The following is a 14,632-nucleotide window of genomic DNA, read 5'->3' as shown; positions in this document are numbered from 1 at the left end:
GCACTTTGGACTTTTAGAAAATGGCCTCACGCAACTATGTTCCTTGACCTTATACAAAGGGTACAAAGCCAAGCTTGCTGCTCGTGAGACTGCCTGCCAGTGCCTGGTGGTGACCGCATGGGAAATTGAGGAGTCAGAGCGCTTCACTGCATTCCTTGATGCCCTGCATGATGAGAACAAGGAATGACTTGGATTTGCAGACAGGGAGTTGCAGAGTTTTAGGAGCATTTTTTCTGACCATGGCTGCAAGGAGGTTGAGGACGATAGAGATTATCTTCAAGCCATCTATGAAGATGAATGTGAAGTCCTTCGTGTTACCTCAGCCCAAGCTGAACAGATTTCAAAGATCTTGGGTTCATGAACCAAAGATGCGTTTTTGCAATCCGGACCTACAGACTCACGATCCCGGCTCCCTAGCCTTGAGATCCACAACAACAATGACGATCAGATCATTCTGGATAATTCTTTGGACTCGGATTCCAATGAAGAAGAGTGTCTCAGGGCATCAGTGGGGGGTGAGGCGCCCCATGATGAGAACTAGATCAGTGGCTATTCAGGCCCTTCCAATCGTGGTATGTGACACGAATTTTGTATCCACTGCATATGACACTGATCAATCGATAAGAGGACATGTAATAATACATGCTGCTTGTGCCAATGTTTCATTATGATGGCAACCACCCAGATTGTATTGGTTTGTCATTGTGCATGCTTTTCTTTTACATAGCACCCCTTCATCTCACCCTTCTTCAGCGTCTTATCATTGCTTCTTGATGACATATATCTTGTTTAAGTATGTAGTAGAATGTCATGCGGATATTTATCTGTACCCTCCACCCTTACTGCGCCCTCAGTCACCCCAGTCCTGCCAGTGCATGCCTGCAAAATGAGCCAGAGGTAAAACTGCGATACCAAAACCCACTCGCGGGTCCGGTCTAAACCCTTCCCACGTCCCAGCAGACAGTCAGATGCACCTCAGCGATGAACAACCCCATGAGCCGATGCCCAATGCTTTCAATCCACATGAAGGGCTCAATTCATAGTGCATCTTTCTCTCTCTCAACATTCACCAAACACTTATGCCGGTCCATCAAGCACGCAAGCTGGTTATGCGCCCTTCGCCCCTGCTCACGACATAATCGACACTTACGCTGGACCATCAAATGCACACGCTGGACCATCAAGTGCGCAAGCTGGTTATGCACCCTTTGCCCCTCCCTGCTCACGACGTAATCGACACTTATGCTGGACCATCAAACGCATACACTGGACCATCAAGCATGCACACTGATTATGCGCCCTTCGCCCCTGCTCATGATGTCATCGACACTTATGCTGGACCATCAAACACATACGCCGGTCCATCAAGCACGCATGCTGATTATGTGCCCTTTGCCCCTGCTCACGATGTCATCAACACTTACGCTAGACCATCAAATGCTTACAAAGACTATGGTGAGTTGTTTCATCATCAATATGACATTGCAGCTAATGAATCATAAGACTCGTATAGTTTGGGGCACCTCAACGATCTCTCTCACTTCAACACTATGCAGGTGCCTAATCCACACCATATACAACTTCCTCAATTGTTTGATGATGAGGATGAGCTGATGGACCCTCAACATTGTCCTCTCCCCATCACAACGGGTGAAATATCACAATCGCATGTCATACATGTAAGTACCTTTATTTATCTTTTGCATATTTCACTGAAAGTCTGTGGTACAGACAGCAGGCCCCACTCGCTCATCTAACACGCAATGACGCACCCAAAAGCTACCTGCAATTCCGTACATTGCTCATGAGACTGTTGTCTCTGAGACAACACAGGCAGCTGCAGGCCTTGCAGAGGCACCAGACAGCAACCGCCATCTCCAGATTACAGGACCGATGTGCGAGCAGATCTTCAAGCGCTCGAAGGAGCTTGTTGTAGGGATCATGTTTATGGAAGACATGATGGCGTCATCTCCTGCCGACAAAAAATGAATCGTCAAGTCCATGATTTGAAAGGCAATGCCTAAGATTCCCGGCCTTCGTGGTGTGTCAACTTGAAGTTTGTCATTGTTTTCTAACTAATCAACTAATAGGAACTCCCCACTGGGACAACCAAAAGAAGGATCTCTCAAAGATCTGGCACGCGGTACTCGTTATGCGCACAGAGCTCACAACACTTACTTGAGAAGGCGTTGTACTTGCCTATGAACTCCTTCCTCTGCAGGGTAGCTCGATTTCCCCCAAAGCTTTTTGTATTGAGTGTGTGAGACGCCTTGTTCAAGAGAACAGATTTATGCACAAATATTCGTTCAATGCAGTACATTTTTTTTCACTTCAAATCATACACTGACTCGTCAACAGGATGGGATGCTAACGATCCATTCAAAATTCAAAAATCTGTTCATCCTACACCTTGTCACGAGATTGGTATGGAACATGCGCTTCCGACTCGACACTTTACTCGTCTCGCCACACAGGGAGTTACACTATGTGATGGGGGCAGCCGGCACATTCACAAAATGTATACTGTTGGAACAGGGACATGCGATACTTACTGCATCTAAGGTATCATCGGACTCAAATAATTCTACCTTTCAGATGCTCTGCTCGGACATGGGCGGTCTCATGGACGAGGAGAAAGTTGAGTTGGACAGGTGGAAAGATCATATGGTCATTTGTGGGATTTCACAACAGCGCATCGGAAATGAGCTGTCTGATTTTGACTTGAGCCCCGCAGACTTAGACCATGACTCAGACACTGATGCATGACATGTATATTATAAATCACGATACCTGTATACATATATCTTTCTCATATATGTATACCTCGTAAATGCGACTCCTTTTGCCTTGCAAAATTAATTATATTCGACTATCTCAATTACTTAAGCACATCCGGTTGAACTCTGCCTCAATTAAACTAAGACAAGTATTTATGAACACTGTCCTGAGCTATGCCTAATGCGGCTTGTTCAAAACAGGTTTTGAAGCTTGTATCGACTGACTCGAGTTTTTTAGATGCACTTTGTATTAATTTTTCCTTGCATTATGGCTTATCATCCCATTAATATTCTATTGGCAATGCTTTGGCTCCAGATCCTGTCGCTCTGCTGGGACCATGGATATGGACACTTTTGCACATGGAATCAATTTCGACTACAGCTTCACTCTGCTTTCCAGCCACGAGTCATTGTGCCAAGCAGAGTGATACAAGCATACCCACCGAGTGATGCATTCCCCCTCGGAAACTGCGATACTGTCCTAATCAATGTCACAGGTGGTGATGGCCAAAGCAGTAAGTGTATTCTTGCACTCATGTTCCAGATCTAATTTGAGATCATCTTCAGCCAGTCGTGTTGCACAAGTTCGACTCATCTTTCAGCCAAAGATTCCACAGGCTTCTGACTTGGTGTTACCAATGTACCTTTCAAGTCCACTCCTCTACGTCCAATTCTTCCACTTCATCACTAATCCCAATGACCATCCTGAACTTGCGATGTGGACAGTGGAGCGCACATACATGATAGACCAATGTGGCAGACATTGTAGGTGTGGTGGTGTCGTGTTGTTGACAGATGTAACACACACTGTCGAATTGATACCAGAATATGGTAACAAGGTAGACGAGAGGATTTCTTCAGCCACTAGTTTGGAGAGCTATGACCGGTTTTTTCTCAACAGTTTTGCAGATAAGGAAAGTTATCATACATTTAGCACAGAGTTCGCATAGACCCAGTATCAGTAGCTCATACTACTACTAGTAGTGACGACGGAGACACACAATCATTACAAAATTTTACAACAGTCATCATCGCTGATTATAAATGGCCCTAGTCTAGGGTTCGAAATGAGTATTCGCATTCCAAACCCTAGACTAGTGGCTCTAAACAATTAACTCAATATAATACCATTATTTCGAACCATTTAACAATTATGACGCTACCACATTAGTGGCGTTCAAAGTAATTTCCTGAAAACTCGGTAAGCTCAGTAAGCTCCATGAAATGTTGGCAAACTTCGATTAAGAATTCAAAGAAATGTCGACATAAGTGCGGCTTAGATCAGCATCACAGTCGGACCTCAAAATGAGACTTAGTGGTAAAAAATGTGGTCAAACATCATGATGAAATAGCAATAGTTATATACATGTAATGTACACAAAGCTATTCGACGTGATAAGGGTGCAAGACAAAAGGTGCGAGGCAAAGGGCGCAGGATGAAGGTGTGAGACAAAGGGACAGGACGAAGGTGCAGGACGAAGGTGCAGGACGAAGGTGAGAAGTGGATTAAGGCTTGTTGCGGTAGCGGAAGCAGGCACCGTCGCAGTTGCAGTATGTTTTGCGCTTGCAGCAGCAGAGTGCTTGAGAGCAGATGCTGGGGGAGCAGCAGACGAGGGACTCTTCATGCTCCCAGAAGCATGCCGTCCAGCTTTACCAGTCTTCTTAGTGGCAGACATTTGTACAGTTAGTATGGGACAGTTTGTGGGCGTCTTGCTGGAACAGTCCTTGCCATGAGTACGCAGGTGTGATTGAGCATGATATGAGAGTGAGAAGAAACTTGCGGGACCAGGAACAGATCAGGAGTAGATGGCTGTGGTTGCTGCTGCTGACGAGAATCGCTCATGAGAACGTCTTGTTCAGCAGAAGCAGATCTGCCAAGGAGGGACTCGCCCTCAGGTTGGGTGGGGACATTATTACTGTTGCTGTTGCCATCCTCGTTCGTATCGTCTAGTTGCTCGATGGGGCCATCAGCCATTTGGTCGTCTTCACCGTCGTACTCCTCACCTAAAAGTTCATCTAGAGGAAGTTTGATAGTGGGACGGTAAATCCTAAAACCAGTTGCACAGCCCCCGCTAACGCCTTCCCAGTAGCTCATGGGGTTAGATAAGGTGGGGGTAGAGTAGAGTAGAGCAGTTGGGCCGAACGAAGTACTAAAGATGGGAGGGAAGTGGAGTTTTTCTTACAAGGGGTGCAGGACGAAGGTGTGGGGCGCAAACAATGGCGTGCGACGAGGGTGTGCTGTGAGGGTGTGAGACGAAGGTGCAGGCAGTGGATGTCAGGCATGTAGAGTGCTGTCGCTGTGCTCGTCATCAAGCGGAAGAGCCACCAACTAAAATTGAATCTCTGCTTGAAAATGTCGCCATTTCCGGCAACAGTGTCCCCTATCGATGCAGGTGATAAGCTTATCTCTCTCCTGATCCCCAGATGCCTCGTCTCTCTATGCGCAATCAGCTGCTTGAGCAACTGGATGAGGCTGAACTAGCCTTAGCCAAGGCCAGGCTAGAGCGTACTCTCATTACCCTTAATGATCTCTATGATTCCAACTCCTCTGACTCTGAATCTGATTCTGATTCTGATTCTGATCTTGGCCTTGATCTGATGGTCACTCCTCCATCTCCTCTTACCCCACAATTATCCGACCTTTCAGATTCTTCTTCCAGTGATGGATCTGACGGCTTCACTACCCATTACAACCGCCTTCATGATACCATCACAGCTCTTCGTGATGAGGTCACTAGGGCCCGTGTTCTTCATAAACTGGATGCACCTCCTATGCGAGCCCCCCAGATTCAGCTCCTTCATGACTTTGGGCACTCTCGGCACCACCTCTTCTGCAAGAAATTACGCGTTAATCCTGACATCTTCGATGATATCCTCGATCAAATTTCTGATCACCCTATTTTCACTAACCGGTCAAACAACCCTCAACTTCCCATTGCCATTCAACTGGCTATATTTCTCAACCATGCTGGCCATTACGGCAATGCTATCTCACCAGATAATGTGGGCCAATGGGCTGATGTCAGTGTTGGATCGGTAATCAATTGCAGTAACCGTGTGATAATTGCCCTCCTTGATCAGCATGACACATTCATCAATTTCCCTGCTCCTGACTCTGAGGATGCTGAGCGTGCTCGGCAATATGTTGAGGCCAAGTCTTGCCCAGAGTGGAGAAATGGTATTTTTGCAATTGATGGCTCCGCTATTAATTTGTATGAAAAACCTGGTCTTTATGGTGAGGCATTTTATGACAGGAAGTCTAACTATTCCCTCAACTGTCAGGTATTTTTTCTCTCTTATTCTAATGGTTAGAAACTAATGAAAAATTCAGGCAATCATTATGCCCCATAATCTCCTCATTGCCGACTATTCACTTGGTCACCCTGGAAGTACACACAATGCTTATGCCTTCAAATCTACTCATGTTTACCAGGAACACAACACACTTCTTCCTGATGACCATTGGATTTGGGCTGATAGTGCATATCCACTTGAGAAGTGGTGTATTCCACCTTTCAAGAAGCCTCGGAATGGCAGGTTGACAAGGGACCAGAAGACCTTCAATGTTCACCTATCCAGGGTATCTTCTAATTTTTCTGCTGATTTTTTTGGAATTTTTACTGACTTTCATTGATTTTAATTCATCTAGGTCTGTGTCCACGTTGAGCACACATTTGCTGCTTTGAAGGGGCATTTTCAGTCTCTTAAAGAGCTTTGTCACCCTATGCAGACCCAGAAAGACCTCCAGATTACTCTGCATTGGGTTAGGTGTTGCCTTATTCTTCACAACATGATCATCAAATTTGAAGAGAAACGCAACAAACCTACAACCAGATGGGCCATTCAAGAAGGGAAACATACTCTGCATCCAGAATATGAAAGACCAGATGGTAATGAAGTGGTGGGTGATAGCTCATATGCAGGCACTCCTGGTCAAGCACACAGGGCCAGGTTGATGGACCAATTATTTGATAGTCCTCACTCAGATGCTCAGCATAGGCAAGGATAAGTTGAAACAGGTATAGCTTTGACATACAAATGTACTACATACATGCTAGTAAGTAGGTTGTAGGATTATCAAATAGTGGCGAACAAATGACAATATGTAGCAAAAAGAAACGGCGAAAAAAAAACATATGACTAAGTGCGCGCAGGAACATCATGGCTTGTTGATCTTGGCATATTCAATGTGCAAGAGCATCACCTGCCTCTCTAACTCAAGAGCCTTCGCATCCACTTCCCGCAAACGAATCTCCTGGTCCTTGCTCTCCTGCAGCCGTTGATGGATGAGCATGGCGTCCGTGCACTCCTCGCATATGAAATGGTGCTCCTTGTCTTGGCGATTGGCGTTGAGCTTGACCATCAGGCGCTCGTTCTTGAGCTGGTATAAGGCGAGCTTCTCGGAGTGCACACTCTCTAAGTCGTCATTCAACAACTCAACTTGTTCCTGAACCTCCGTTCGGAGACGCTTCTTCACTGACTCCCTGCTGCTCGGTCTCTCGGAGGGCGATGTTTGGGACGTCAGAGATGCCTGCCAAGGGGAGGATGGATTGGACCGTTGCAACGAAGCCTTCGATGAAGAGGTGGGGGAAGAAGCACTCTCGCGCATGATCATGTGATTAACGTGGGACTTGAATGAGCTGCGACTGTCATGGTTGGAGGTGCGGGGAGGGGGTGCCTTGGGAGGCGACGGAGTGGGAGAGGAAGGTAGCTGTCGCTTCTTTCCGTGCACCTTGTTTGATTTGGGCGGGCTGTCCAAATTATACATATTCTCCTCGTCACGACAATCTGTGTCGTCCATACAAAGGTCTCCCATACCATGAGCAAGGGGGCCATCATCGAAAGGTGGGTCATAGTCAGATTCTTGGGGGGCCGGAGAATAATCTTCACGGCCGAATGACCGGCTACTGGGAGGAAGGGGTGTATGGCCAAAGTGGAGGGGGGAGCTTGTTGTGCTGCCTGCACAGTTGCTTGCAGGAGCTTGAGAAAAGCCCCGTTGTGGGGAGGAGCCAGCGGTGGTGCTGTTGGCTCCCTGAGCATATTGAGGGGAGTGGTGTGGTTCCAGGGGGGGTAGCAGGACCACTTCGGGGAAGAGGCACATAAGGCATTTGCACAGGGGAGTCAGCTGGGCTGCCTCCAACACTTGGAGGAGGGCGGGCATAATTCGTTTGTTGGATGTGAGTGTTGTCACCTGCGCGTGAGGTAGAAGGACCCGAGGGACGAACCGTGTAATCGAGCTGCGGGGAACCAGCACTGCCTGTGGCAGGGTTAGGAATGATTATGTTGAGTTGCGGATGGGTGTCTGAAGGAGGGTTCCGCGAACCTCCTGCCAGACAAGTTAGCACATATAGGTCACCGGCGTGGTCAGCACCTGGTTTCGATGAGCTCGTTTTGGCCGAAAACGAGGGGTTGGATCCCCATATCTGGTAGAGGTCATTGTATCATGGAAATTCTTTCTTGATGTTACCTATGAATTTGTTAGTGGTATTGATAAGACATGAGTGGGATACTCACAATGTAAGTTGTCAGACGTCTCCGAGTCAATTGGCATGATGCCCACACCTGTAGACTCAAATTTGGCACAAATATCGCGGAATTTAGTCCGTAGACTTCAGATCATCCAGTTAGCACAGTTGCGATAGACGGAGAAGTACTTATGATGCGATGTGATTGGCCACAGAGTCACGGAACTTGATGGGGTTGGTGGCATACCAACTCCCATACATAGCATCGTCGTGAAAGATTACCTTTGCAATCACACTGTAGATCTCCCCTTTGTCCTTGCCCGATGCACAGCCCAAGTCAGCATGATAGTTGCTGGACTTCTTACTCTCGGTCACAAATAAGATGGCACAGTCTGGCGGATGCTCGGTGAGGAAATCGACGAGCTTGTTGGTGCACATAGGGACGTTATGCCATGAAATCGTGGCTGGTGACGAGTCTTGTATATTAGCCCCTCCCCTTCCCCATCTCCCCCTTCCACGAGTTGGTGGGTCCATTCGTTTCCCAGTGTTGTCCTTGCGACACGGTACGTTGATGTTTTGAGAGATGGTCTGCAGGCGTGCAGACCGACGAAGTCGTGGTCGTAGGGCAGGCATTACATTTCACACTCCGACAACATGCTGATGTTCGCCATACTTGACTAACCCTGAACTTCAGCAAAACTCAAGATACTTTAGCTGATGTTTCATGGAGCTTACCGAGCTTACCGAGTTTTCAGGAAATTACTTTGAATGCCACTATTATTAGATTTACATTTTACTATGGATAACTTTGTTCCACCAATCGCGTTGCTCCATCACTAGCGCCGTAAGCTCACCGTAAGCATCAAACTTCTTTTTGACAAGCGAAAATTATGGGTCTCTTGCTGATGTGTCTTCAGCGTCACCATACTATGGGTTACGGTTTATTCGTTACGGTCCACTATTTCGTGATTTTTGTCTACAGCACTCAATTGTGAAGTAATTGCTTAGCTACTTCACTGGGTATGTTCTATATACTATACTATCATATCCCAAGTGAAATAAAACAAATATGTTGAGAAATGGTAGAGATCGTGTTTTCAGCGTGACAGCAGCAAAACTCACGATTCGGTGTCACCTGCCGTAGCTGCCGATGTCGGACATTAAATTTAATAGTGCGTTTCATGTGCGCTCAACCTCCACATCTGGCACAAAGTCACGAACTTCAAGTTCACAATCCATCTATGTATCAATACCCACTGGCACATCTTCATACATTCCCTCAGCAAAATTTTACACATTGTTAATAACTTGCATTTAGCTCTCCGTACATACTGTAGCTCACATATTTACTACTAAGTAGCCTCCGAGTCCTAATCAATTATCATTGAAATTCACGAATCGCATGTGCCGAGCGGACTGTAAATTCGGCCAGTGTGATTGTCCGTTACTATTCGTGACATGAGGGTGACTCACGAAATAGCGGACCGTAACGAATAAACCGTAACCCATAGTATAACACTAGAGGTACTCAGAGTAAAAATTTAAACGTCGCTAATCGTCGCTAATCGTCGCTAAAGTCGCTAAATGTCGCTAACTCTCGGTTAGAGATGGACAAAACTCGAGCAGTAAGACTCGGCATATGCATCGGCACGATGTCGGACATTCAAACGACACTTAGTGAAACGAAAGTAGCATAGGCAAAGTAGATAAGATTTCAAGAAAAAAAATACTAAGTCGATATCTACATGTAACAGTGAGGGTACGTGCTGTAAAGTAAAAAATCTACTGCTGCGTGCATCAATAAAATTGGAACGATCCTCGTCAACTGGAGGAGGATGGCACAAGGTGGTATGAGACGCCCGAAGACGCGGAAGGTGTTTGAGGAGTTTCGGAGGGAGTGCCTGGCGTGATAGAAGCGCTTGGCGGTTCTGTGAGGAGGTGCGCTGCGCGCGAGTTGAGTGCTGCGTGAGGGAGTGCTTGGCGTGTTGGAAGCGCTTAGGGGTTCGGTGAGGGAGTAGGGCAGCGTGAAACGCCTGGAGACGCGGAGGGCGTTTGAGAAGGAGTTTCGGAGGGCGGCGGTTGAGAAGGAGTTTCGGAGGGTGTTTGAGAAGGAGTTTCGGAGGGTGTTTGAGAAGGAGTTTCGGAGGGCGGCGGTTGAGAAGGAGTTTGGGAGGGCGGTTGAGAAGGAGTTTCGGAGGGAGTACCTGGCGCGATAGAAGCGCTTGGAGGCTCGGTTAGGGAGGTAGGCAGCGTGAAACGCCTGGAGACGCTGAGGGCGTTTGAGAAGGAGTTTCGGAGGACGGTTGAGAAGGAGTTTGTACGTACCTAGCATGTTAGAAGCCCTTGGCGGTTCGCTGAGGGAGGTGGGCTGCGCGCGAGCGTCGTTGAGTGCTGAGTGAGGGGGTGTGATGATCACGAGGTACATGAGCACAGCAAGCTGAAACACCGGAATTTGCCGAAATTTTCAAACTCCGCCGCAAAGTGCGTCACATATGCCAGGGATAGACAGGAGTTTTGATCCCCTGATTCCCAACATGCCTCGTCAGTCAAAGCGTGCACAAATGCTGCATGACATCGATGTATCTGCACTTGCAGTAGCCACAGCCCGATACCAACATCTTCTGGAGGACGACGAGTCTACTACAGACTCTGCCTCGAGTCTCGACTCTTTCGATCTTACCCGTGACTCAGACCTTGACCTTTTCATGAGCATCATGTTAACCCCTCCATCTCCTCTTTCTCCAGTTTTATCTGGCTTCTCCAGTTCTTCCTCCGACTCTTTCTCTGATGACTCATCTGATGATGACATCAACCATACCACTGCTCACTACGACCGTCTTCAAGATTCCATTGCAAGTCTTCGGGATGAGGTAGAGAGGGCACGTGTGCTCCATAGACCCAGTGAGCCTATCCCACGAGCCTCACAGCTGCACCTCCTTGTCCATTTTGGGGAACATCGCCCTCATCTATTTCGTCGTAAACTACGTGTCGACCCCGAAATTTTCGATGACATCCTCAATCTCATTTCTGGCCACCCCATTTTTCATAACAATTCCAACAACCTCCAGCTTCCTATCTCTATTCAACTTGCTATTTTTCTCAACCGTGTCGGCCACTATGGTAATTCTGCCACTCTCCAGGATGTATCTGAATGGGCTGGTATTAGTGTTGGGTCTGTGGTTAACTGCACCAATCGTATAATGGTTGCACTGCTTGACCAGCATGATGCCTTCATGGGTTTTCCCCCACCTGATTCACAGGACTTTGAGCTTGCTCGGCAATATACTGCACGGGTGACCACTTGCCCTGAGTGGCAGAATGGAGTCCTAGCTGTTGATGGGACATCAATTGACCTGTATGAGACACCTGGATTTTATCACCAGTCTTTTTATGACAGGAAATCCAAATATTCCCTGGGCTGTCAGGTATGTTTTTTTTTTTTTAATTTCATGGTTTAAAATTAAAATAAATTCAAGGCAGTCATTATGCCCCACAATCTTCTCATAGTTGATTATTCTCTTGGTCACCCTGGAAGCATCCATGATGCATACGCATTCAGATCTACTCGTATCTATCAAGAACATGACACACTTCTTCCAGCTGGCCACTGGGTCTGGGCAGACAGTGCTTATCCACTGGACACCTGGTGCATTGCCCCTTTCAAGAAGCCCCGCAATGGACGGCTGACAGCAAATCAGAGGACATTCAATTATCACCTTTCTACAGTTTGTCCCTTTATTTTTCCATTTTTTTCTGATTTAAATTTGATTTATCTAGGTCCGTGTACGAGTGGAGCATGCATTTGCTGCATTGAAAGGGCGGTTTCAATCTCTTCGAGATCTCCGACAGAATATCAATTCAGCAGATGACTTACGGACAGCAGTCCATTGGATTCAGTGTTGTCTGATCCTACACAACATGATCATACGGTTTGAAGAAGAACATGCTCTGACAGAGGACCAGGGATCAGTCAAGTGGTCTTGTCAAGAGGCTAGAAACTTTATGTCTCAAGAGGCAGCTGAAGGACCAGATGGTAATGACCAAGTAGGTGATAGGTTATATGAAGGGACTCCAGGTCATGCTCGTCGTGAGAGGTTGATGGATCTCTTGTTTGACAGCCCTCACTCAAAGGCACAACGTAGACAGGGATAGCAGTTGTAGTTACAAATTTCCACTTGAATATGTTTTCTTGGCTCTGAAGGTGTGATGCTTGACATATGTTTTCTTGGATAAGTAATGTTTGATAACCTGAGGAGATGTTAGATGGTACATATAACTAGTACACTTGCTAGGATAAGCACCACAATATTAAGCAAGTGAAGAGACTGACCATCACAGCTGCTTAGGTTTGAAATCAGCTTTCTTTGCGTTGCAAAGAAAGCTAATAAACCTAGAGCACTGTGATGGTCAGTCTCTTCACTTGCTTAATATTGTGGTGCTTATCCTAGCAAGTGTACTAGTTATATGTACCATCTAACATCTCCTCAGGTTATCAAACATTACTTATCCAAGAAAACATATGTCAAGCATCACACCTTCAAAGCCAAGAGGAAACACCATCATGGTCCATTGAAAACTGGTAGTACATGAACTATCAACATAACATGAACAGGACTAATGGTTAACATAACAACATATGTAGTATGAAGGACAGCATGAGATATGTGATGCAAAAGGACAACAGTAAGACTACAACAACACCCTCAAGAGTTAGAACCGCTCATCAAACGTTGGTACTCAATCTTCAGCTGAAGCGCTCTTGCCTCCTCAGCATGCGCATGTGCCAGCGCAGCATGCATCTTCGCCTCCGCTTCGCGGAGGCGAATCTCCGTATCCTTCGCTTCCTGGGAGCGCTGATGAGTGGCGACAGCTTCCTTGTCGCAGTGTACACGCTCCTCGCGCAAAAACTTGTGCTCATTTACCTGACGGGCGAGGTTGTACTTCGCCATGTAACGCTCGTTCTTGAGCTCGCCCCGAGTGATCCGGTCCGACTGGACGCTTCCGATCTCGTCGTTGAGCCGGTTCAGGTCGCCTTGAAGATCCGACCGCACCCGTTTCACCTGCCTCCCTTTCCCCTTGGAGGATGGGAGTTGTGACGTCTGGGAGGTGGAGGCAGGTGCCGACATCGTCGTTTTCGACAGCGAGGAGCCGCTGGACGAGGGTTTTGGCGAGTTGGCGCTGGTCCGGCTTGTCCTCGACACGCGCTTGCCGAAGGCAGCGCGACTATCGTGGAGGGAGGTCTGCGATTTCGGGGGAAGGACGAATGATGATGACTTGGGCGAGGGGGAACGAGATGATGAGGGGGATGCAGACTGACGTGCCCGACGTTTGGAGGCTCTGGGCTTGGGGGGGCTGTTCAAGATGGTGACGTCACCCTCCTCTTCCCAGTAATTTGACGTTACGGGAGGCTGCGGCTGTGGCACGTCGTCGAAGCGAAGGTCCATGTCCATGTCCTCGTCGTATCCGTCGCCGACGTAATTGTTGTCACAATACGTATCGGACTCGGAGGGGGCAGGCGCGGGAGGGTGAGAGCGAGCGATGATGCCGGGATGGGAGGGATGGTACCCGGATGGCGAGGAGGAGGAAGCGAAGGGGGGGACAGTAAAGGGCGCCTGAACAGAGGGCGCAGAGGGCGCAGAGCCAAAGGGCGCCTGGCCAGAGGGCACAGAGCCAAAGGGCGCCTGGCCAGAGGGCGCAGAGCCAAAGGGCGCCTGGCCAGAGGGCGCAGAGCCAAAGGGCGCCTGGCCAGAGGGCGCAGAGCCAAAGGGCGCCTGGCCAGAGGGCGCAGAGCCAAAGGGTGCTTGGCCAGATGGCGCAGAGCCAAAGGGCGCCTGGCCAGAGGGCGCAGAGCCAAAGGGCGCTTGGCCAGATGGCGCAGAGCCAAAGGGCGCCTGGCCAGAGGGCGCAGAGCCAAAGGGCGCTTGGCCAGATGGCGCAGAGCCAAAGGGCGCCTGGCCAGAGGGCGCAGAGTTGAAGGGCGCCTGGCCAGAGGGCGCAGAGCCAAAGGACGCCTGGCCAGAGGGCGCAGGGACGAAGGGCGCCTGACCAGAGGTCTGGGCACCTTGGGTGAGAGCGAAGAAGTTAGCAGCGTGATCAGTTCCAGGGCGTGATGAGACGGTCTTGACGGATAGAGCAGGGTTTGTCCCCATGATGGAGAGGAGCTCGTCATACCACGGGAACGTATGTAGTACTTGCGCTGTAATTTTTATTAGTTTAATCTGATTAAATATAAATATAAAAAACATACCGTGCAGATTTTGAGCGACGTCGTTTGGCATGACGCCGGCACCCGTCGAGTTTAATTTGTCGTGACATTCACGAAACCTTTTTTTGAGACTGGAGGGAATGTTAGTACACATGTGAATCGATACGAAAAATCGTACCTCATGA

At 48.1% G+C, this 14,632-nt stretch overlaps 2 protein-coding genes across 2 annotated transcripts; both read left to right on the top strand.

The window, feature by feature from the left end:
• Positions 1-1,163: 1,163 nt before the first annotated feature.
• Positions 1,164-1,989, top strand: F5891DRAFT_1182914 (uncharacterized protein; the record flags this gene model as incomplete). The annotated part of the gene is made up of 3 exons (XM_041366230.1): positions 1,164-1,455; positions 1,504-1,679; positions 1,780-1,989. The coding sequence occupies 3 exons, from the start codon at positions 1,164-1,166 to the stop codon at positions 1,987-1,989; spliced, it is 678 nt and encodes a 225-aa protein (XP_041231426.1).
• Positions 1,990-3,078: 1,089 nt separating this feature from the next.
• F5891DRAFT_943441 (uncharacterized protein) lies at positions 3,079-3,727 on the top strand (the record flags this gene model as incomplete). Its single annotated transcript, XM_041374480.1, has 2 exons — positions 3,079-3,296; positions 3,349-3,727. 2 exons carry the CDS (start codon positions 3,079-3,081, stop codon positions 3,725-3,727), a joined length of 597 nt encoding a protein of 198 aa, XP_041231425.1.
• Between the last annotated feature and the right edge of the window lie 10,905 nt (positions 3,728-14,632).

The sequence above is a fragment of the Suillus fuscotomentosus genome (assembly GCF_016647785.1).
Source record: "Suillus fuscotomentosus strain FC203 chromosome Unknown F5891scaffold_6, whole genome shotgun sequence".
Taxonomy (NCBI): domain Eukaryota; kingdom Fungi; phylum Basidiomycota; class Agaricomycetes; order Boletales; family Suillaceae; genus Suillus; species Suillus fuscotomentosus.
Note: the sequence above shows the minus strand (reverse complement) of the source record. Positions and strands in the feature narration are given on the sequence as shown.